The 22835-nt window shown below is 34.1% G+C and overlaps 5 protein-coding genes across 9 annotated transcripts; 3 read left to right on the top strand and 2 right to left on the bottom strand.

Moving 5' to 3' along the window:
• Positions 1-142: 142 nt before the first annotated feature.
• On the bottom strand, positions 143-2797 carry LOC137834537 (protein STRICTOSIDINE SYNTHASE-LIKE 13). Its single transcript, XM_068642563.1, has 4 exons — positions 2355-2797; positions 1487-1771; positions 1051-1218; positions 143-673 (listed from the first exon to the last, which is right to left on the bottom strand). The coding sequence occupies exons 1-4, from the start codon at positions 2732-2734 to the stop codon at positions 274-276; spliced, it is 1233 nt and encodes a 410-aa protein (XP_068498664.1). The 5' UTR covers positions 2735-2797; the 3' UTR covers positions 143-273.
• Positions 2798-4865: 2068 nt separating this feature from the next.
• Positions 4866-7444, top strand: LOC137835796 (protein ENHANCED DISEASE RESISTANCE 2). Of its 4 annotated transcripts, none has more exons than XM_068644467.1 (3): positions 4866-5087; positions 5892-6845; positions 7205-7444. In XM_068644467.1, coding segments are annotated over exons 2-3 (948 nt in total). In that variant the 5' UTR covers positions 4866-5087; positions 5892-5898; the 3' UTR covers positions 7206-7444. The 4 variants fall into 4 exon arrangements, with proteins under 4 accessions (XP_068500568.1, XP_068500567.1, XP_068500571.1 ...); XM_068644466.1 differs by having other exon boundaries at positions 4873-5087; positions 5468-6845; XM_068644470.1 differs by having other exon boundaries at positions 4899-5087; positions 5703-6845.
• Positions 7445-9849: 2405 nt separating this feature from the next.
• Positions 9850-12430, top strand: LOC137835795 (B-box zinc finger protein 24-like). The gene is made up of 3 exons (XM_068644465.1): positions 9850-10373; positions 11092-11391; positions 11918-12430. Exons 1-3 carry the CDS (start codon positions 10191-10193, stop codon positions 12155-12157), a joined length of 723 nt encoding a protein of 240 aa, XP_068500566.1. The 5' UTR covers positions 9850-10190; the 3' UTR covers positions 12158-12430.
• Positions 12431-13850: 1420 nt separating this feature from the next.
• LOC137835798 (uncharacterized) lies at positions 13851-17393 on the top strand. Of its 2 annotated transcripts, XM_068644472.1 has the most exons (7): positions 13851-14103; positions 14184-14293; positions 14371-14520; positions 14594-14835; positions 15700-15810; positions 16050-16094; positions 16935-17393. In XM_068644472.1, the coding sequence occupies exons 1-7, from the start codon at positions 14001-14003 to the stop codon at positions 17092-17094; spliced, it is 921 nt and encodes a 306-aa protein (XP_068500573.1). In that variant the 5' UTR covers positions 13851-14000; the 3' UTR covers positions 17095-17393. The 2 variants fall into 2 exon arrangements, with proteins under 2 accessions (XP_068500573.1, XP_068500574.1); XM_068644473.1 differs by lacking the exon at positions 15700-15810.
• A 301-nt stretch (positions 17394-17694) lies between these two features.
• Positions 17695-21079, bottom strand: LOC137835797 (fructokinase-2-like). Its single transcript, XM_068644471.1, has 4 exons — positions 20423-21079; positions 18852-19184; positions 18141-18257; positions 17695-18045 (listed from the first exon to the last, which is right to left on the bottom strand). Exons 1-4 carry the CDS (start codon positions 20834-20836, stop codon positions 17917-17919), a joined length of 993 nt encoding a protein of 330 aa, XP_068500572.1. The 5' UTR covers positions 20837-21079; the 3' UTR covers positions 17695-17916.
• Between the last annotated feature and the right edge of the window lie 1756 nt (positions 21080-22835).

Here is a 22835-nt window from a genome sequence, read left to right as displayed (position 1 = left end):
TCAATCGAAAAGCCTTTTTTGTTTTACTTTTACTATAGTCCAATGTTATTTAGAGCAAAAGCTTTTAGTTACTGATTGATGAGTGTTTGTGGCGTAAGAAGTAAAAAAGTGGAAGGAAGGAAGCATAAGCAGAAGATGGAAGTTGCAAAGAGTATGTTATTGATTATCATTATCCAAAATAGAGACAGAGATAATGCAATTCCACGCTTAATCCTAATCCAAAATAAGAATAGGCTTAGAAATAAGAAATTAGTATTATATATAGGGTTGATTTTAAGGGTAAGATAAAGTGGCAATGTGGTTATGAGCCACAGTTCCAATCCAAAGCTTCCCTTGCTCCTCCCTCACTTCACTGACCAGCTTCATAACCTCACCTTCTCGATCTTCAAGAACTTCTATAACCTTTCCTTTGTCGTCTAGAAGTGAAACCACAGTGTACATTCTCATCCCCATTGCTCTAGCCAACAAGCTCATTCTGATGGGCAAACGGAAGTAAATGTTCCTCAACCATGGATTATGACTCAGAACTTCTTGTGCTGCAGTGCGACAACAATCTATTGCCACCCAGAATTCTCCTTTTCCATTCATTCTTACATTGTCTGGGAACCCCGGAAGATCAGCAAAAAGTTCCACACTTCCACTTCTAGGACCGTCTACCCAAAACTTCATTAGCCTGTCATCATGTCATTCCCCAATTACACAGTATGACATATATGCAGATATAAAATTACTTTTTATTTAATGATTTTCTTATTCTGTTAATTCAATTTTAACCAAATATTATACAGTAATCATGAATTTTAAGATCATTTTACACTCTCATTGCATAGTTGTGTATTCCATATGCACTCTTGAAACCAAGTTTTCAAATTTATCATCAGTTTTTAGATGGGACTTATTTTAGGAGGGTTAAACAACACCAACTAAGATGATTCTTGTGATTTTTAAGGTGGTTGGTGTAATTCTTTGATTGCACCAATTATCTGCTATGAAACTGTTGAACAGCATATTTAGTTGTGTAAGTTAGACATGTTAGGCAGATATAGTTACCTGCAATTGGTGGTTTCAGTGAAGAGAAGGAATGATTGGTCTTCAGAAAATTGCACTCCGTTAGGAAAAGCAAGGCCATCCAAGACAACATGGGTTGTTTTAGTTGGAGGATCATATCTAAGAAGCCTACCAGTAGCTTCTCCTTCCAATAATATAAAAAAGTGTTCCCTACAAAAACAAGTAATCAAGGCTACCATTACAACCTAAATCCATTAAAAACAATAGTACAAGGATTGCATGAATATATATAACCAGACAAAAGATAATTGATATATTGACAACTTGCACCAGTTTATAACTTCATTTCACAATCTAAAACTTCAGTTTTCAAATACAAATGACAAAAATATCAAAATCAAGTTGTATATTGAAGCAGGTTATCAAAATATCATTACTGCTCGTGTGAAATAGAGTATATGACTGAATAAACGTTTACACTCTGTTGTATCTTTTGCTGGTGTCTGTGAAGAAGATGGATCCGTTCCTATGAATGTCAAGGTCGTTTGCGAAGAGAATGGGTTTTCCTTCAACATGGGTTGCCAATGGTGTGGCGAGTCCCCCATTAGGTCCAACGACAAGAAGGCCATAGTATGCGTCTGCTATGTATAGATCTCCACTCTCTTTGTCAAATCTTATGCCCAATGGACGCCCACATGTTTTCTCATGCTTCCATTGCTTGTCAGTGGTCGAATCATGGCCCCTGAAGCAAAGCTTCTCGGTCCTTTAAAGCAAGACACAGACATATACTTATAAGTACACATATGAAACAACGTTTTCAGAATATGTTTAGCTAATGTAGCATGTGAATTTGGTATTTTTTCATTGATATGAGACCATATATGTCATTCAGAAAACACAATCTTATCTGGGTCAATATAAACTATAAAACTCCTTTGAATATGAAAAGTATATGCATGATGGAATTGGTTTTTAGACTGAAACAAATATTGTATTAAAAAGTGGACTTTAAACCTAACTCAATTTCATAAAACTAACTTATGAGGTGAGGTTTGTACTCACGTATAAAGAATGAAACATCATAATTTATAGTCGATGTGAGATCTACAACACAGTATGGGACAACATATTATGGGTGGTCCGATAACGATCCGGTAGTGGATGGTCATATAAGCCTAACAAACACGGGTTAAAATACACTCAAAAATAACTCTAATAATATATGAATGAATGAAATATTTTAATCTCTAGTCGATGTGAAATCTCCAATTGGGTTTGTTTATTTTATGTACTGAATTTGGAGTTCAAGAAAAGTTGAAATGAAGTATGGTTTTGGTGATAGTTACCAGTTAGAAGTGACAACAGCAAATGTTTCCCAACCAAGTTCTTCTCCCATCCATCGAACAACGCGTCCATCGGCTAAACCAGAGTAAGGGCCACGACCCATGTTATCGAACTCGAGCGACTCTGGTCCAAAGACTTCATTATTGAATTCTGATTTCCCGTAGAGTGCTAACCTGCTCATGTTGTCCCTAGGCCAATTTTTCATGACTTGGTGGTATGGTGCAATGTCATGCTTCACGGGTCTGAATTCATGCTCAGACACAGGACCCAGATGAAAAGGGTCCATCATAACAAGGCCAAAAACCAGAACAAGAGTCAGAACAAAAGGGTGTTGGAGAAAGGTTTCATCCTTGATGAGTAGTTTTAATTTTATTTTCTCCATGCATGGAACGGGAGAATGAGAAAGGGAAGCGGAGAAAGCAGAGTTTAGGTGCAATGGTGATGGTCTAACATGGTAGTAGAAGTAGAAGCACTTGGTGGAGTTTGGTATTTGAAAGGTTTGAGAAGTGTTGCAAACATGCATGGTTGATGATGACATTTATGGTTGGGAGTAGGTTGTCTATCGTTGTCCACGATGTTCGCATTGGAAAACAACAATTGATTTGTGAAAAAGTGTTGTGGTAGTTTATTCCAAATGTCATTTGTGCTGCTTCCTGAATCACAAAATAACATAACCATAAGGATTATGAATTTATGATGCTGTGAGCAAACAGGAACATGTAGAGTACTTCTGCAAACAACCATGCTTTGTTTTATTTTATCTTAATCTACCAACGACATTGAGAAAGTAAAAACTGTGTTGTTTCATTCAGATTAAGATTCTTGGTGGATACATTGTTTCATAAGTAAGAACTTTTGTTCATAGATTGAGAAACTGGATTAAGTTGAGACTGAATCCTTTTTAGACTTCAAATTTATTGGTCAAGCCTACCTTTAAGTTGGATTCAGCTAGTTAGAATCAAGAAAGTGGTGCTGTTATATTAGATTGTTAAAGTTGTTAATAAGCTTCTTCAAGCATGAATTGTTAGTTCTAAACATTCAAAATCATATCTATATATTTTTTACCTATATATTCTATGTATATAGTGAAAGAATATCTTGTAAATTGGATATGATTTGTGGTTTTAGTTCTTCATTTACTCGTCTACCTCTTACACTATTTAGTTTTAATATATTTCATAATCTTAATTAATCACATTGACCATGTTTAAAATATATCATCATCATTTAATTTTATTTACTTTGATTTTTTATCATGATAATTAATATATTTTATATTTTAAATTGTTCTCGAACGGGTTTGGGACCTAGAGAACGATTCCTCCTGCCTATACCTTCAGTTTGTCCTGATGTTCCAAGCTTCCTGCTTCGTCTTCCCTCACTTGGTCATCTTGTTTCACAAGCGGGGTGGTACCTGCAGAAAACATTCAAATGCTCAAGTCAGTCGGGATGTTAACACTCGGGTGTCAGGTAGATAATGACGTACTTTTCTCCTTGAACTGCGTACTATTTATATTACCTTAATGGGCCTTCATTGGTGGGCCGAAATAGAAGGTTGGTTCATGTTTAAGGTTGTGTTAAATAACCCTTAGCTATAGATTAACCCCGCTGGTCAACCCTGAGCTCGTCGCCAAGGGTCGGTCGGTCACATGTCGTCATGTGACCTTCTCACCATGGTTAGATGGTTAGCTGGTTCGAGTGCTTACCGACTCAATGAGTTGTCCGGTCGTGCGTGCTGGTACATAAACAAATTTATTAGTTTTTTTTAAGAGTATTTTGATATATTTACTTTGATTATACAGTATACATATATTTATACCTTTTAATGATCAATAATTACAATAAAAATTATAACTAAATTTGTGAGTTAAAAATTAAGAAAAATATTTTTCTAGAATTAAAAAATACCCCAAAATTGTTTTTTTTAGTTGTTTAATTCTCATATAATACTCTCTCCCTTATACTTACAAGTTTCAATTAGATAATTCATCAATATTATAAATATATTTAAATTTAGTTGATAAAAATGAACTTATCTTAAATGTTTGTAAGTACATAAGGAGTATTTTAATAAAAAAAAAGTAAAAATAAAATATATTATGAATCATGACTTATAAATAGGAATAAATATCATTTATAGTTTGAGACTTATAATAGGTAATTAATAAGAGAATGCTATTAATATTTTATGAAAAATTTATGAGCGTAACTATTGGAAAATTAACTATTTAAATTATTGTATGACAAAACTATCTTATAAATTAGTTAATTACCAATAAACTAGCTTTTTAATGATAAATTTATAAGTTTTTGTCTGATATACTAACTTATTAAATCATAAGCGTTTAACTTAACTAACTCATAAATTAGTTAGTAAATATAAATGACATAATTAAAAAGATTTAATTTTATAAATATTTTTTAAAATTAAAATATATTAATATATAATTATAGTATTTAATTTGGTAAAAATATATTAAATATATAATGTATAAGAGGTGGGAGAGTCTACCAGAAGAAGAAGTGGATAGTGGATGACGTGGATTGTAGAGTTGAGTTCTTCGCCTCTTTGTTTGTCCGTAGTGTTCCCCAACACGAAAACCTTTTCCTTTTTTTCTCCAAAAAAAAACAAACTTTGATCTGGGTTCTTCCTTAATTCAACTTCAACTAGAGGATTGTGCTGTTTTTTTTCTGCTTACCCTTTTGATTTCTCGGTTCAGTTCACAAAGACGCAGGTATTTCATCTCTATCTATCTTTCTTTACTTCTCATTTCTAAATTGGACTGTTAATGCTATTTCCTTCCTCACTCTTAACAATTTGCTCCTCTTCCTTCTCTTCAATTATTTTTTTTATTAACGTTGTTTTTTCTTGAATTGTTAACCAGCAATTTTTATACACTCCATTGTTTTGCGTCATCCTATTCTCTCTTCTGTTCTTCCCTAAGGGTTTACATGTTTCCTAAAGTAAAGTAGAGTTCTTTTCAAATTGTATTCAGTTATGAGATTAATGTAAGCATCTTATAATTTCCAAATTTGATTTATCATTAGTTTAACATTTTCAACTGATGGTTTAACTCCTTCTTCGTCTATGGGTTATTGGCTCTTTGCATTGTAGTTGGCTGCTCAATGACACAAAGGTTGTATATTATGTAGAAAAAGTCAATGAATTATTGTTGTTCATCTGGTTCTGTTATGCTAGCAGAATTCAATGGAAGTCCATGATCATGGTTTGAAGTTTTAAAACCCTATAGGAGTTCTGTCAATGAAATTTACTGACAATAAGTCTACTTTGATTTCCGTATTTGGTCATGGTTGCTTATTGGGTATATGCCCTTTTTACTGGGAGTTAGGGATGATCTTTCCTTAGAGACAGATTCTTTCTATATTCAGCAATGCTTGTAAATTTTGGAGTTTGGATGATCTTGGGACTTGTGCATTCAGCATTCTTGTTTATCTTGCAATCATATTGGTAAAGTAAGCGTTTCCATTTTACTTTCATTACTATAAAGAAGCTAATATTGTTATTGCTGGGGAAGCAGCATCCACATGGCCAGCGTTGGTGATATAAAGGAATCTGAATGGATAGATAGGATAATATCTGAAGGGGCAGTTCCACTTCTTGAGCCAGATAATTGTTCAAATGGTTGGGCTACCCCTCCTGGTGATGCATTCATGGTCAGAGGCCCTGAGTATTTTAAGACAAGGGTTAAGGTTCCTGCTGGTGATTATCTGCTGAAGCCTATTGGTTTTGATTGGATTAAAAGTTCTGTGAAAATTGGGGAGATATTGAACGATCCAAATAGTCGAGTTAGGAAGGTCATTGATAATGAGTTTCCAGCAGCTGATAAACCCTTTGTATGGGCCTTCAATATTCAAGTCCCAACCAAGGATAACTATAGTGCCATTGCTTATTTTACAGCCACAGAGCCAGTTGTTGAGGATTCCCTAATGGACAAATTTTTGAAGGGTGACAATGCATTCAGAAACTCAAGGCTAAAGCTGATTGCCAACATTGTAAAAGGTCCTTGGATTGTTAGAAAAGCTGTTGGAGAGCAGGCTATTTGTGTAATTGGGCGTGCCCTTTCCTGTAAATATTGCACAGGGGAGAATTTCATAGAAGTAGATATGGATATAGGGTCTTCCATGGTTGCAAGTGCAATAGTTCATTTGGCATTTGGTTATATCTCAACTTTGACTGTTGACTTGGCTTTTCTTATTGAGAGCCAACTTGAATCAGAGCTTCCAGAAAAAGTTTTAGGTGCTTTCAGATTTTCTGATCTTGATCCTGCTTCAGCTAGAGAAATTGAACCATCATCTGCTGTCAATTGTGACGATGTACAAACATCTTTACCTACGAGATTGTGGAAGTCAATTGGACAGGGCTTTTCCCATATTCTTCATTCAGGTCCTCAAGAAGATGGCTCCTCTTCTGGTTCACAACATGCTAAACCTGTAGTAGATCACAAAGATAATCCAACTGACGTAAAAAACTGGTGAGTTTTTTGTAGTTGTGACATGATTATAAGATAACCCTTTTGATAACACGATTACAGATGCTTTATAAATGTAAGACCACCATCCAAATATTCTGTGTTAAATCTAGTTTTTCTCAACATCCTCAATTTATAAACATACATCCACTTATGTTTGGTTTCTCATTTTGGATTTAAAAGTGCCTAGATAAGATTAGGTATTGTACATAAAACATGTTCCCAAGTATAAAAACTATTAGGCCTTATATATGTCTATTGAGTTAGCTGTTACCTGACTTTATATGGCCTTAAAGGCCCTGTATATATTTTCTACACGTTTTAATCGTTTTGCATTTTCTGTACAATGATTTTGTCTGCAGATATATTGGAGGAACTGAAGGGTTATGGAGTTCCATTTGGGATGATTATTATTCTTTTAGCCATTTTTTTATGATTGAGTTCATAGCATCTGTTGTATTCCTTAATTCTTGCATATGTCAGTATATTGTAATACTACAGAAACTTAGAAAACTTAAGAATGGCTACATTTTTTTGGCTGGATTGTTATGTATATCTTTTAAAGTAAATTCCTCTGTTTATAGTTGACGAGTTACTCGTTATCTGGGGTATTTTTTCTAGTTATCTGAATAGAATTGCTTCAACTTAAAGTGAACTTCTTATTCTAATATTAAAATCATCTAAAATTTATCTTAATAAAAAAATTATTTAAAAATATTACTTTAACAATTATATAATGAAAGATATTAGTTTATAACTGTAATGTTTTTTTATTAAGTTGTAATTTGGCGTAAGATTATCTAAATATTAATATTCTTTTCATTTAATACTCTTTTCATTTGTAAGTACCACCATAAGTAGCCACAGACTTTGGAGAAACTAATTGCAGTTATTGCTGACTAGAGTGAATTAATTGCAGTTGGTAGCGTTTATACCACGCTTCTGCAAATTTCAACAATTTTGTTGCTATTTGGCAAGATTTGTAAATTCTAATGGTTAAGTTGCAACTCCTTTTGCTTATTCCATGCACATGGAGAATCAAATTCAAACCTTGAAAACATAATCAGAAGAAGAACAAGAAGAAGAAAATAGTTAAATAGCATGTAACTTTTGACTTACGCTATCCCTTCTAGAAAGGAAAACCTCACTGCAAGTTTGTGAATCTCATTGCCTTTCAACGGTAGTTAAAGTTATCAACAATTTATAAGCATCAAACTTTGAGGATTTGCTAATTAATCTTGATCTTGGGTGTAACCAAGCTACCAACCTGGTTATATTAATTTCCATTATGGTTTAACCACTAAGCTAAGTTTATCTTAAATCAAACCAACATGTTACTAACTATATAAACCCTTTTGTTGCTACTAATGTTTCTACACATGCACACATGTGGTTCTCATTATTTCTTAGGACTTTTGTAATGCGACACTCCAAGGTAGGTCCAAATGAACCTTCTGATGAATCGCCCCATGTGGAACACAATCCACAACTCGACCATGGAGGGTGGTCTAGGCGTGGTCGTGAATTTTGTGAGGCAAGAAGAGCGTTTCTGAACAGTTACCATTTGAGTTTGGAAAGAAGCAATAATGGGAGCTTCAAGGAAAAGCTGAAGAGATCAGTGAGGGAGGTGAATGAAGCAGCCATGGGAGTTGTTTTGGGCATGCATAAGGTGTCTAAGAGAAGAGTTAAAGTAAGAGTTTTTAGGATCAAAATGAGTTCACAATCTTTGGTTCTTGTTACCATGAGATGTTTCATTCCATGGTTGAACAAAAATGAGATTATGTGAACACTTTGTAATGTTGTTTAAATAAATAAAAAAAATCATCTCAATAATATATATTATCCTTCAATGTAAATTTTTAGTAGAAGGATTTCATTTTTTTAATTAAAGAATAAAACAAAGAATATTTTATATATTATATGTTGTTAGATTTTTTCTATGGGAAAATGTCGAGCTGATTCAACACTAATAATTAATAAGTTATGAAAATTTCATATAAAAAATCAATACATCACTTTCAATCCAAAAAATTTTAAAATTTTTTATATGTGAATTTTTTTCTTATATACTACTATTTAAACTTATTTTTATTTGATGTATTATAAAATATATTGATTAAACAAAATAATTTTAGTGAATTCTTGTTACTTTTAATTACATTATTACCTGTTTTTATTTTACTTGTTTTAGAAAAATATATATTTTTAATTATATAGAAAAACTTAAAAATATCTCTAAAGAAAGAAACCAAGCATGCATATAGTCTTGGATTGATTTAAACTATTAAGAAAAATTTGTATCAAGATAAATTCACCAAAGTATGCAGCCTTTCAATTATTATCTTCTTTAAAAGTTTAAATTATTATAAGATACTTTTTTTTAAAATAACAAGTTTTCTAAAAACAATGTTATATGTGGCCATGGCTGATTCTGATAACGATTCATTCAATCTAATTGAATATGTCAATTTTTTGACTGAAATATCAATGCATGATGGTTGAACATTTAATTAATCACACCGTCTTAAAATATTTTAGTCATTTTATTTAATTTTAAATTGATTGATGTTCTTAGTTTGTACTGAAAGGTTAATTTTTAATTTATTAAATTAATGTTTATATTTATAGTTAATAAAAATAATGTATTTATCAAGATAATAGAATTATTTTAATAAAGTTATTTAAAAAATAACCTATCTATTGTTATTTATATTTGTAATGCATGAACAAAAAAAATTAAGCTACAGATATTTAGGATCTGTTAACATTGGAAAATTAAGCTACTGATTTGAATGTAAATTGTCTGATAATGAAGAAGACTAATCTACATACACAATTATTCAAAATAAGTAGTTGCATCAGATTTCAAAAGGTACAATGCAGCTGTTTTTGGTGTCTTATTATAAGATGATAGAATGAATATCTAGGAAATACAGTGTCCACTCAAAAATGGTTTGTACTTGTTGATGCATCCACAGCCACAAAAACCTTTGACAAGGTGACCCCACTAATCCATGTTGGTTTTATTGTTGTTGCAGAACCTGATCTGCAATGCAACATCAAACTCCTTATCTTCCTCACATGCTCTCAAATCTCATCCAGACACTTCTTTTTCTGTCCTCAACCACATTAAATAGTACTTCTAATGTTAATTATGTTCTTTTTTTGTTCTCATCTCTACAACTTGTCCTAATCTTTCTACACCATGGTTCTCATTTTTTTTGGCCTTACAAACTCCTGTCTGCTAAAGGGTTCTGAGTATTTCTTTTTGTGACAATTTTTTGGTATATTTTTTTCTGATAAAGAAGGACCAGTTTCATTGTTGCTCAAGAAGAAAAAAGAACTAACATGAAAATTCAGTGTGATGTGTGTGAGAGAGCTCCAGCAACAGTGATTTGTTGCGCAGATGAGGCAGCTCTGTGTGCCAAATGTGATGTTGAAGTTCATGCTGCAAACAAGCTTGCAAGCAAGCACCAAAGGCTTCTTCTTCAATGTCTATCAAACAAGCTTCCCAGATGTGACATTTGCCAAGTAAGAACATTAAATTTCTGTGTCTTCTAGTTTTATAATGTCATAAAGTCATCTCTCAATAATTTGATGAGCTAGTTTTATGTTGATCTTGTTCGTTGTTACCGATAGACATGCTAATAATGATGTTATACCTAGGCCCAATCGAACCTATTAAACATTGGACAAGTATTATTTTATTTCTGAAAGACATATTAACATTTGATTAGACTTTCTGGTGGTGTGCGCTGAGAATGTCACTTGCTATTTTCTATGTTGTTCTTATTAGATGTATTATGTAGACACTTGTTGACCAAAGAAAAATCAGAAGTAATTCTCTCTCTTTGGTTTAGATACAAATTGGACACTTGCAGAAACAATAAACAGATAATAGAAAATAGAACAAAGTAGAATAATGACACAGAATTTTTTTAACAAGTTTCTTAATTTGAGAAGTAAAACTCATGGAAACTAGTCCAGAAAATGTCATTCACTATGAAAGTAGGATTATACCAGAGAGGAAGAATTAGTTCTGATTTTTCCAATAGACACTGGGATCTTGAGCTAGGTTAACTGATGGGACCTGGTTTTGGTTATTTCAAAGTATAGTGTAAGACTTAATACCTTTGCTGAAATGGGAATACAGTTGTCTGATGGATCTGATGGATGTTGTAATTGTAAAAACTTTTTATGGTTGTTTTGTTGCTCATTTTTGTCTTCTTCTTTTAATCTCCACCAACAGGACAAGCCAGCATTCATATTTTGTGTTGAAGACAGAGCACTCTTCTGTCAGGACTGTGATGAACCAATTCATTCACCTGGAAGCCTTTCTGCAAACCACCAGCGCTTCCTAGCTACTGGTATCCGAGTGGCTTCAAGTTCGATATGCACCAAAGACAATGAAAATAGTCACTTGGAGCCTCCCAATAGGAATGCACAACAAGTTTCCACGAAAGTTCCTTCTCAGCAAGTGCCTAGCTTCACACCCTCTTGGCCTGTTGATGACTTTTTGGAATTAACAGGCTATGAATCACCTGAGAAAGTAAGAAGCAACTTTATTTCATAACAATTTAGTTGCATGTGTATATAATGAACTAACTCAACTAAGTAATTAGAGTGTTATAGTTGAAATAAATTAGTAGCATTTGGACATCTTTGAACTGCCATATAGAATAATAAAAGGGTTGTAGCCAATCATCATGGCACATGTGAACATTATAATCTGGTTTGATGTGGCTGGAAGATGTGAAAATTTCGATGCAAGTATCAGATAAGACACTTACTCATCTTTTTTGTTATGAAGAGTGATCAACACAGTTTGGTTTTCATTGATTCTTTTCTGATCAAGAGATTGATAAGGGCAAGAATTACATTGAAGAGTTTGTCTTGAATTAATGCTGCACAAAATTGTTTTCTTACTTATTTTGACACATGCCCACATAATCAAGCATTCAAATTTGTATGAAAAATAACCATATATTTATACAAAACTTTGTATTAAACTTGATTTCAGTTTTTTTTATCTTCCCTTATAATATTTGTAACTCTGGTTTTGTTACTGTGCTCAGAAGGAATCTCTACAATTTGGAGAGCTGGAATGGCTTACAGATGCAGGTATTTTTGGTGAACAATTTATTCAGGAAGCCTTGGCTGCAGCTGAAGTACCTCAGCTTCCAGTGACTCATAATAGCAGCAGTGTTGCCTCATACAGAACCTCCAAGTCCTACATGTCACAGAAAAAGCCTAGGATTGAAGTCCAAAATAATGATGATGATGATGAGTACTTCACTGTGCCTGATCTTGGCTAAGCACAGGATTCCATATAAGATGTTACATGCATGATTGGAAAGACTAATTATGGGGAAATAATTGTTTTTTTCTTTTGTAAAAGCTCTTTTAGTAAACTGTCGAGAAAGATTATTATTTTCTCAGAATAAACTATTCCAACCAGACATGTTCATATGCTGTATATTCAATTATTCATACTTCACTAAGGACAATAATTTTTGCAACTTACGTGGAGTTGATAAGTACTGTACTTTACGTGTTCTGTTGCTGGATAACATAGAATTTTGTCCTTAGTCATTGTGTATGCTTCTTGCATGATTCTCCCACGGCCACATCTTCCCAATTGATCCCACCAATTTGAGTTCGTTTTGTTTGTATGCAAGAAACAATGTTATTTTATTTTATTTATTATTACTAGTTAATCTAGTGTATAGGTAATTAGTAAATACTAATTTTTTGTTGAATGGGATTGAATAGGTAATTAGCAAAGATAGTAAAAATGGATTACTCATTCAAACTCAAGTTAGAATCAAAATCCCACATCTTAGCGTTCAGGATAGGTCTGATTGGTATTAATTAATACGTCTACTTTTATTTGGGAACTCAGTTTCAATTTTGGTTACTCTTCCTTCTTCATTCTTATATATTCATCTTATTAATTCATATAAAATTTATTATCTATTAACTACAAAAATTAAAAACAGTAAAGAATAATTTTCATAAAATTAATAAATGTAAAATACAATTAAGAAAACAAACAATTTTCAACAGCATCCTAGGATGGTTAAGATTGCAAATTCTCCCTCAATCTTCTTACATTTATCCTGGACCTCCATACTTTTTTTCAGTTCCTACAATACCTTCGTTGATGGTTACTTGTGGTGGCTGGTGATGAATGTTGGTGGTTAAGATAAATTTTATGATGTTTTTACTAGTGGTGACTGTGTCGTTCACTAGAAAAACAAACCCAACGAGATGCAAAAATGAATACAAAACTAAAAAAATATTATCTACGCACTCGAACGTCGAATATAACGAATCTTTTGACCAACTCTCTCACACAAGTTCCTCATGGTGGAACTGCTCTATCAATCAAACTCTACAGCTAGAGAAAAATGAAAGTGTTGCAGTTGAAAAAAAATATATGATAGTGCAGGAAAGCAACTGATATTATACTTCATTTAGAATTATTTAAGTTTAAAGAAAAATAAAACCGACTTTTCACATTTAATATGGAGGTGCAAGCTATGTAGCACAGACACAGGGACACAGATTTATATATTATATAATTATGAATTATATAAATTGACAATAAAGATTTATGTGCACTAAGTATGTTTCAGTTTTTTTTAGTAAAAAGATGTTTTTTTATGGCTGATTCAAAATGATTTGTTTCTTATTTTTATAATCATAATAAAAATTTATACAATAAATTTGAGTTTTTAAAAATTGTGTTGGACCCGCGTTATAATTGTCAAAAATCCAACAAATATTTTTTGAATAGGACACTTAATCGATAAGTGTCCTACGAGTGTCATATAAGTATCGTCTCCAATATGTGTGTTCAATACGGACACGCCATTTAAAAGGAGTGTCTGAATTTCATAAGTTGGAAGAGATAAAAAAGTTACAAGGGGAAGGGAGAATTTACATTAACCAGGATGAGTGAGGATGGGAGCATCATGGGCCTGATATGGGCTAATGGGTATCATGGCTGGGCTGGCCCAAAATCTAACATTGATACAGCAACTGCAGGAAGCAGTGGGTGCTGTGCAAAGCACTGCAGCCAACTGAACTGAACTGAAGTGATATACATCAGAAGCGTATCAGGAAAAAGGATATTGAATTGATAACAACAATCGAATGGAAGCTTCAGAATTGGACGAAGGGATGAAGGTGTTGGATTCGTGTTTAACCAATATCAATTGGCGCCTCAAACCTTCTTCCAAGCGTCGCTTGCAATTAGGTTTTCTTCTCACTTCTCTCTTTTCAATCTCCTTCTTTCTTTCATCGTTGATTCTGATTCCTTTCATGGCGTTGCTGCAGATATGCTTGCTCTGATCACAAGAATGCGACCGGTTGTAATGGTAGACTACGGCGGAATCATGCCTCAGCTCCAACACCACCTCTCTTCCCTCCTCCAACTCGCACAAACGGTGAATCCTCTTCTCTTATATTCTATTCTCGTTCTCTTATCTGTTGTTCGTTATCTCATCTTCAGTTCTAACTCCAGGAATCTCTGATTTTCGAGCATATTCGATTGATGGTTATTCAAGACATGATATACTTAATACACCTAACCGAACTAACGCACTTTCTCAATTCAACCTTCAACTCTCGCCAACCGTTGCTCTTTGTCGACCTTCAATCCGAAAACCCTAAGGTCTTCCTACTTCCGCCGATCTCTACCGTTTCTCATGCTTTCAGTTTCGTCAATCATTTTTGCGTGTCTTCAGATGGTGACAAAAATTGAGGAAAGCCAGTTAGCAATGCAGCTGGTATCGATTCAGAGGTTGTTTTTGACGATATTCTCTCCTGAGAGAACCACTGACCCCTCGCCGTCGCAAGAGGTCAAATGTACCGATGAAACCAACGCCACTTGTCAGAGTCAGAGCTTACCCTCTCGTTCTACTGCTGACTGCATTGATCTCAGTGACTGCATGGACAACACTGACATCACTGTCCCCACCTTGAATGGGTAATTCTAATTCCCTTTCAACCAATATATGTACATGTACATTTTCACCTCTCATTCATTTCAATATATTTTTCGCCCATATGGCACGTAGATTCGACTGACTCTGATTATAAGGATTATGCTAACCGGTCTCTGCCAATTTTCTGGTTTCGCATTTTGTTTTGCTATTTTCTTTATTGCTATCAGTGTGGTATGATTGCAAAATTGTGGTGGAGAAAGGATTGATTAGCCTTGTTCCCATTCTTCTCGGAAGACTCTCTTAAAATTAAATTCTTGTTCCGCACAACTCTACTGACTATCCATGTATATGCTCTGTCTTATAAATAGTGTTCCATGTACATTGTACAGTTTGTGGCATTATTAGCCTGGAATGTTATGCAGCTTGCATGTTGTAATATGTTATAGCTTATACTTCTTCTTTTTCTGCTGAATGGGTAGTTCATTGTGTCAGATTCTTAGCCCTTCCACTTCCAACACTTAACAAATTTCAATTATCAGTTTTTTTTTTACTATGTCCTACCTGATTCTTTCAATTCAAGGAGTGGGATGATTCAAATTCAAATAAAATTGGTGTCTGTCTACAGTCTACACTGGTATATTTACCCTGAATGCCAATGAAACTAGAAAGTTAATATTGTCACCTGTTATGGATAACTGGAAACTAGAGTAGTATGTCACGGTAATACACTCACTAAAATTAGTTTGTATGAAGGCAATTTGCATTTTCACCAAATTCGGTCTATTTGAGAAACCAGTATGAACTTATGCTGTCTCAACAGTGGTTGATAGAATGGCATAGCTATTTTCATCTTATTCCATATATGTGATGGGAGTATCTCATTTTATTGTATTTACTTGCTTCAGATGGCTTCTAGGATATCCAGTGGTCTATCTGTTTGGCAAGGAGCATATTGCAGATGCCATTTATAATCTTTCGAATAAGTATCTTCATATTTTTCAAGTGTTTGTCTGCAGGTTTGTTTTCCTAGGCATTTGTTCATGCCTTAGATTATGAAACTTCCATTACATACTTGATGTAGAAACTGTTAAATTCTCCAGTATATCTTTGTTTTGGTATTTTTATCCATAAAATTGAGAGTATGATAAAGATTAAATAAGACCAAGATTTAATGTGATATTTGCTCGTCTGTTATCATTTACTTACCAAATATGTTGGATTAACTATTAAAATACTTCGTTTTGAGATGTTGCAGGAATAGTGCTCTCAAGAAAGGGACCCAAGCTGAAGAGCTGTTAAGGTAATTACTGCATTTGGATTTGTGAATATCATTTAGTAAATTAGAAGCTTTGGCAATCGATCTAGAGGTATTGCTTTAGTGACAAACTGAACTCCATATGGGTAGATTTAGTTGTATTGTATAGATTTGAAACCCACTGAAAGCATATTGTGACCTGGGCCAAGCTAAGACCCAAGCTGGAATTTGTCCCACATTCAAAAGGTGTGGGGAGGAGACCTGACTTTACCAAAAAAAATAACAATGATCTAGGGCATTTGTGTTGGATGGCTCTTTTCTACTTTAAATTTTTGTAAACTTTGGTATACACAAAAGATGCTTTAGCTTGGAAGCAAAAGGTGGAAAAAGTGACCATTGTACCGAGTATTGCAATTCCCGTGATTTTTTTAAGATGAGTTTTTTATTTCATGTATGCGGCTGAGATAGAGAAAAATCGAATTTTTGCCAAATGATTTTAACAATAAAAAGGTGGCGATGCATATTGTACTTTACACCATGGCTACTGGCCTGAGATTTGAGAACTAATATACAGGAATTAGGTTGATACCTTGGGCTGATAATTGTCTTGCATCTCCCAACCCCCTAAAGAGCTTGTCACTGAAGAATGTGATAGTGTTATACAACATGCACACATTATTACTTTCCACTCTTAAATCACCTCTCAACTTCACGTTCTGGTCATAGCTCCCTCGCAAATATAATATTTTGTTTTATGTTGGACAAGTCTTGATCACCTTCATGGTCGCACTGTTGTCTTCTGTTAATGAATGGAATTTCGAGTCATACGAATGTTATATTAAGTCAATCGGGAGATATCCTAACATTTTAAGCACTTTGAAACAGTTTTTCAGTGCCTTATGATCTAAGCATGAGAGGGAGTAATGAACAATGGGCAGAAGCTTTTCTGGCTCACATACAGGCTAAGTGGGAAAGATGTGCAAATGCTTGGAAGTCGTTAAAGATGGAGGTTAGTGAATGTCATCCTCAAGCTATCGTCTTATAGATGTCTTCTCTACCTGCCAGAATAGAGTTGAAACCCACCAGGTACAGGGCGAGGTGTACTTAATAGAACTTATTTAAGTAATCAAACAAAAGGAAACATCAGAAAATATCTTCCTTGGAGAATAGATCATTCCCACATGGATTATATAATTCGGGCATATTTACAAGGAGTTTCGAACCAAATGAGCATGTTTTGTAAATCGTACAGGAAGCATTCATTTACTTCATTTACCAAAGTCCACTCTAAGAAATAAATTGATCTCCTCACGCACATGGAGTGATGATTATTTGTCACGACTATACTTGGCGCACTATAACACTACTTTATATCCAAAAAGTTGTAACACTTTCCCGTCGTGGACTTTAAATTCCTGGAAAATTAAAAGAATAAGTCATGTACCAAACAAATCCTAGGTGTAATGGTAAAACGAATTGGCAGGTTTAAATTCCTTTTAAAAGATGAATGCATCCGTGGATGATTATTGTCTGGGTTACTAATGCTTTTGAACTGCGTAAAGACGTGAACAATATAGCAAACTCGAACTGAACAAGGCAAGCGATTAAAGTAAATGGCGGTTTAAGTTGCAACTGTGGGCCAAGCTTATGATTCAATATTTGATTTCATTGCTAATTCTCAAAACTTGATAGAAAACGTTATTTGGCAAAACCTGAAAACCCATGATCTCGCCGTCAGTGCATAAGAGGAAAAACAAAAAGTACTAAAGAAAATCAAGAGGCATTTCCTCGTAAATTGATAGCAAGCAAATCCGACAGAAACATTGGGGGGAGAAAACGAAATGATTGAGTATTTTGTCCAAAGATTCTATGCCCCTTCGATGATTTTGAGTGCATCCTCCTCTTTGGGAAGGGCGGGAATTGCTCCCTTTTGGGTAGTTGTAATTGCTCCACATGCGTTAGCAAACTTTAGTACGTCTCTTAACCTTGGTTCATCCTGCAATCAGTAAGTGAGAAATTGATCAATTACATCTATCACTTTAAATTAGTATCAAGTAAGTTATTTAAGGGATGTGGTTGCTAAGCGCTCACTTCAAGGATGGACTGATCATCGACAATCTTGGACAACAGAGCACCAACAAAGGAATCACCGGCACCAGTTGTATCAACTGTGTTCACATGAAAAGCATCTACTGATCCTTTGAAACTCTGGTTTACGCAAAAATTAACAACTCATTAGTGTTTCACAACAGAAGACATTCAAGAGACAGCACAATTATTGTAAATTGAGACCCGCTTACTGCAGACATTAGATACCTGCCTGAACAAATTCTTCAGTTTTAAGGTAAAAACAATGAAAAAACTGAACGCACACAGTTCAATCTTAGTTTGTAGGTGAGAAATGGCTCATGACAAATAACAAGCCCTTTTGATGTGCTCTCTATTGCAGGATATTCAAATTTTAATCATTCCCAAAAGTGGGCTGGAAATTGCAGAGCTACCCTTAATGACGTAACAAGTGAGAATAAAGCAAGCACAGAGAGGTTGATATATTTTGATAAAAAGGAGGGAAAGAATGATGAGAAGCAGAAAAACACGTGGTGGCCCCGGCCCAGCCTGAAAGCAACTTGTTTACAACCCTATCTTACTTGCAAAGCATTCAGAATGACCATGACACATCACAGCAAACCCAACAAACATCTACGGATCTACCATACTGTGACAGCATTAAAGCATCCAAGATTCAACACAAAGGTAAAAGACACAAAAGGAACAGGTAATTCAAGTGAAGTTATTTTTTACCTTGGTGTAGTATCTGGAACCCTGTTCTCCAAGAGTGACAAGGAGCAACTTCAAATTGGGGTGCCACAATGACAAAGCAGAAGCATCATCAATCTTGTCACTTCCTGTGAGGAACTCAAGCTCCACATCACTGACCTTGATCAAATCAGCCTTCTCCCATATGCTGAGTATTTGCTTACGAGCTTCATCGGCCGAGGGCCACAAGGGGAGACGGAGGTTGGGGTCATAGGAGAGCAGGCAGCCAGCTTCTCTGGCAACTTCCATTGCCTTCAAGTGTGCTGATCTGCATGGCTCCACGATCAAACTAATTGATCCGTAATGGAAAACTTTAGCCTGCCATGTCAAGTTTCAGTTAGACACCCACCTATCTCACTCTGCTATATGCTAAATCACTTTTACAATTATCAATAACCTACATCACTACATAATTGATTTCAATCTACCACGCATGATGCAGGCACTGAATCATACACTTTTTTTATTTGTTTTTTTGTAATTATAATCCTTACTCGCTGTCATAGATTGTAAACTATGGACCCACAGTCACAGCCCTCATTCAGAAGCTAATGAATATATATATTATAATTAAATCACCGTTGTTTTACCCTTTGGATTATTTCAAAAATATTATACTGACATCATTTTATATTTTCATAAAGAATGTTGCCGTCTACATTATATAAACAAGAAAATCATATGCAATCTCAAAAACTTTGCTTTTTTCATAATGATAGAAATCAGAAATTAAATATGTATACACTTTTAACAGTTCCACCGATCATTGCTTACATTTCGGGATTCAATCAAACACCAAATTCATTGTCCTAAACATTTTCCTTAAACAGTAAAATCCATACTATTAATTACTTAAATCAAAGAAAACAATCAGAAAAAGAAAAGAGAATAAATAAAGGCTTGAATCGCGTGGAGATGTTGGTCAAAGCCAACACAGCATGGGTCATGACAGCACGAAGACTAAAGAAACACAACAAAAAATGATCTTAGCAATAGTCAAACAGATAACAACACAAATCCCACACTCATCCTAGTGCGTGCACAACCACGAACGGCAAAGAAAAATCATACAAAAAAAAATTTGAGAAAATTGAAAAAGAAAAAAAAAATTGAGTTGCGCAAGAGTACTTATTTGTTTTGTTGGATCGAAAGGAAACAGATCCATCTCCAAATGGATCTAGCACGTGACTCACGTGCCGCCATAATCCACCAACCTCCACCCACCACCACCACCATTATGGGTGTTGTTCGGCGATATTTCCTATTAAAGAAAATGATCGATTTTCGAAAACTTTAACGTAACGAAAGGATGGTGACTCCTACTCGTGAATCCTAGATCTAGTGATGGACCCCACTGCACACAAACCTGACGTGGCAACATCTCAAAACTCACGCCCACGTGTACTCCCATGCGCGTGACATCACGGTCTCTCTCCACAGGTCACGCATCTCAATCATGAACAGACGCATAAAACAAAAGACTTGGTTTTACGGGAAAAGGCGAAGAAAAAAATTGCCAGAAAGTAAACAGAGAGAGAGAGGGAAAAGTTGCATACAGATCTGATGAGTTCAAGGTTGAGTTCTTCGGGTTTGAGGAGCATGTCGGCGCTGGGGTTTCGGTAGAACATGAACTCACGCTCTCCGTCGGCGCGTAGGGTCACGAACGCCAGCGCGGTGCGGGCGCCCTGATCGAAGGTGATTCCATCGGCGCGGACTCCGTTCTCCTTCAGGATTCCGGCGAGCATGTGGCCGAACTCGTCGTCGCCGAGTTTTCCAACGAAGGCGGCCTTGCCGCCGAGTCTCGCGACGGCGATGGCGACATTAGCGGGGGCGCCGCCGGGGGCCTTCAGGAAGCCCGGAGCCTCCGCCAGGGAGACGCCGGAGACGGTGGGAACGAAGTCGATGAGCATCTCGCCGAAACTGGCGATGAGGCCGGAGCCGGTGGCAGGGACGCCATTGTTGAATGCCATGGAAAGAGAGAGAATGTGTTTGGACTTTGAAACAGTGTTTGAGAGAAGACGAAGAGAAAGAGAGAGAATAAGACATTTGTTTTGGTGGCGATTATATAGAAGGAGTTCTGCATTGAAATTTTCCCTTTTTTTATTATTATTATTTATTATTATTATTATTATTTATTATTTATTATTATAGTAAGAGTTTAATAATGGTCATTGGGTTTCAACCAACTAATCTATTAAATATTGAAATTTTTAGAATAATCATAATTATTATCAAAATATTATTTATGATTTAATATATGTTTGTGATTCAACGTACCATTTTCAACCAACGTTCTCAGAGTGCGCTAATGGTTTCTGTTAAGATAGTGGTTTAAAATTCTAATTATGATAATAAATATGATAATATATCATTTTGAATAAGAATTGAATTATTTTTTAACAAATATATTAAAAAACAATACAGCATACATTAAAAAGGTGAGATGATTTCAATAAATGATATGTTGTTGTTTATATTTTGTTCGAAATGGAATTATTTTTAGACACGAAGATACATATAATATCTAAAATGTATGTTTCAGATTTTTTTTTTTAGTAAAAAAGTGTTTTTCATGACTAGTTCAAAAAGATTTGTTTCTTATTTTTATAATCATAATAAAAATTTATACAATAAATTTGAATTTTTAAAAAATTAATGTATTTTTTATTTTTAAAATTATGTTAGAATCGTACTAGAATTGTCAGAAATTCAACAAATATTTTTTAAATTAGACACTTCACATATACGTGTTTTATAAATGTCCTACGAATGTCGATATCCAATATAAGAGACACGCTATTTAAAAAGAAGTGTTTCAATTTTATAAATGTAGTCTTAGGGATTAATTAATGAAGCAAGTTGTTGAATTTTGGTGAGAAGTGATTGGTTTGTGTTGTGGCGTGAATGTTGATGGATTTGGAGTCTACCCTCCTTTTAAATTCAAACTTCCTTTTCTCACACTTACCCCAATTCTAATATAATTAAATTACTAATACTTTTAGCTGCCACATCAAATTAACAATTACAACATGTATAAAGATTCAATTATTCCATATTTAATATGTCAAAACATATATGTTAAGAGTTTCATAGAGTGAGTCGGAGTCATAAACATTTTAAATATATCTTCATTCTTTTATTAATTCTGATTATCTATTTTAAATATATGTGCAACGAATTATCATTTTTTCAATTCTCTTTTAAATTTTGATTGGGAGATTAATAGTTTAACCTTACTTAAAAATCAAATTGAGATCAAAATCACAATTTATATAAGTTAGAATCTGGAAAAAACTTGAACTAGAGCAAATAAAATAAAAATAAATAAATATATACATATATATAATAACGTGGGTTAGAGTTTAATTCCGCTTATTGTTCTTTGATTATTGATGATTCTATGAGTTTTTATATGTTTTTAAAAAAATCATAAAAAATTAACCTAATACTTTGATTTTCTTAAATTATTTTATTAATAATAAATATTAAGGTGTATTATTAGTATCATAATGTATTTGTTTATATTTTTATGTGATTCAAATGTTAACCACCAATAAAACTTATTTTTATTTAGTATTGTAAAGTTATGGTATTATGTTTCTAATGTTGTTTTCTCTAGCTAGATTGTACCTTTGATTATTTTATATTATCTCTAGTTTATTTTTGTCTCCCATTTTTTTAATTATTTATTTTAAAATTTTGATTAATTTGGTTTACTTTAATAAAATAATAATGATAACATTTAAGTGATGTTTGAACTTTAAGGTTGTGTTTGGTTCCGCATGAGTACTGTGCACGACGACAGAAATGAGGAGGTTTTTCACGTTTGCTTCCACTGATGGAGGAGGGAGAAGGGAAGTTGGATGAATTTTTGAACTTCTCATTGATGAAGAGAAAGCTGAAGGGGAGAAGAGAAAGTCAGCTAGACATCTCTAAATTACATTTTTACCCACAAAAGCTAATTAAAAT

The sequence above is a fragment of the Phaseolus vulgaris genome, chromosome 5 (genome assembly GCF_000499845.2).
Source record: "Phaseolus vulgaris cultivar G19833 chromosome 5, P. vulgaris v2.0, whole genome shotgun sequence".
NCBI lineage: Eukaryota > Viridiplantae > Streptophyta > Magnoliopsida > Fabales > Fabaceae > Phaseolus > Phaseolus vulgaris.
The sequence above is the reverse complement of the archived record's forward strand: the minus strand, read 5'-3'. Positions and strand labels throughout refer to the sequence as shown.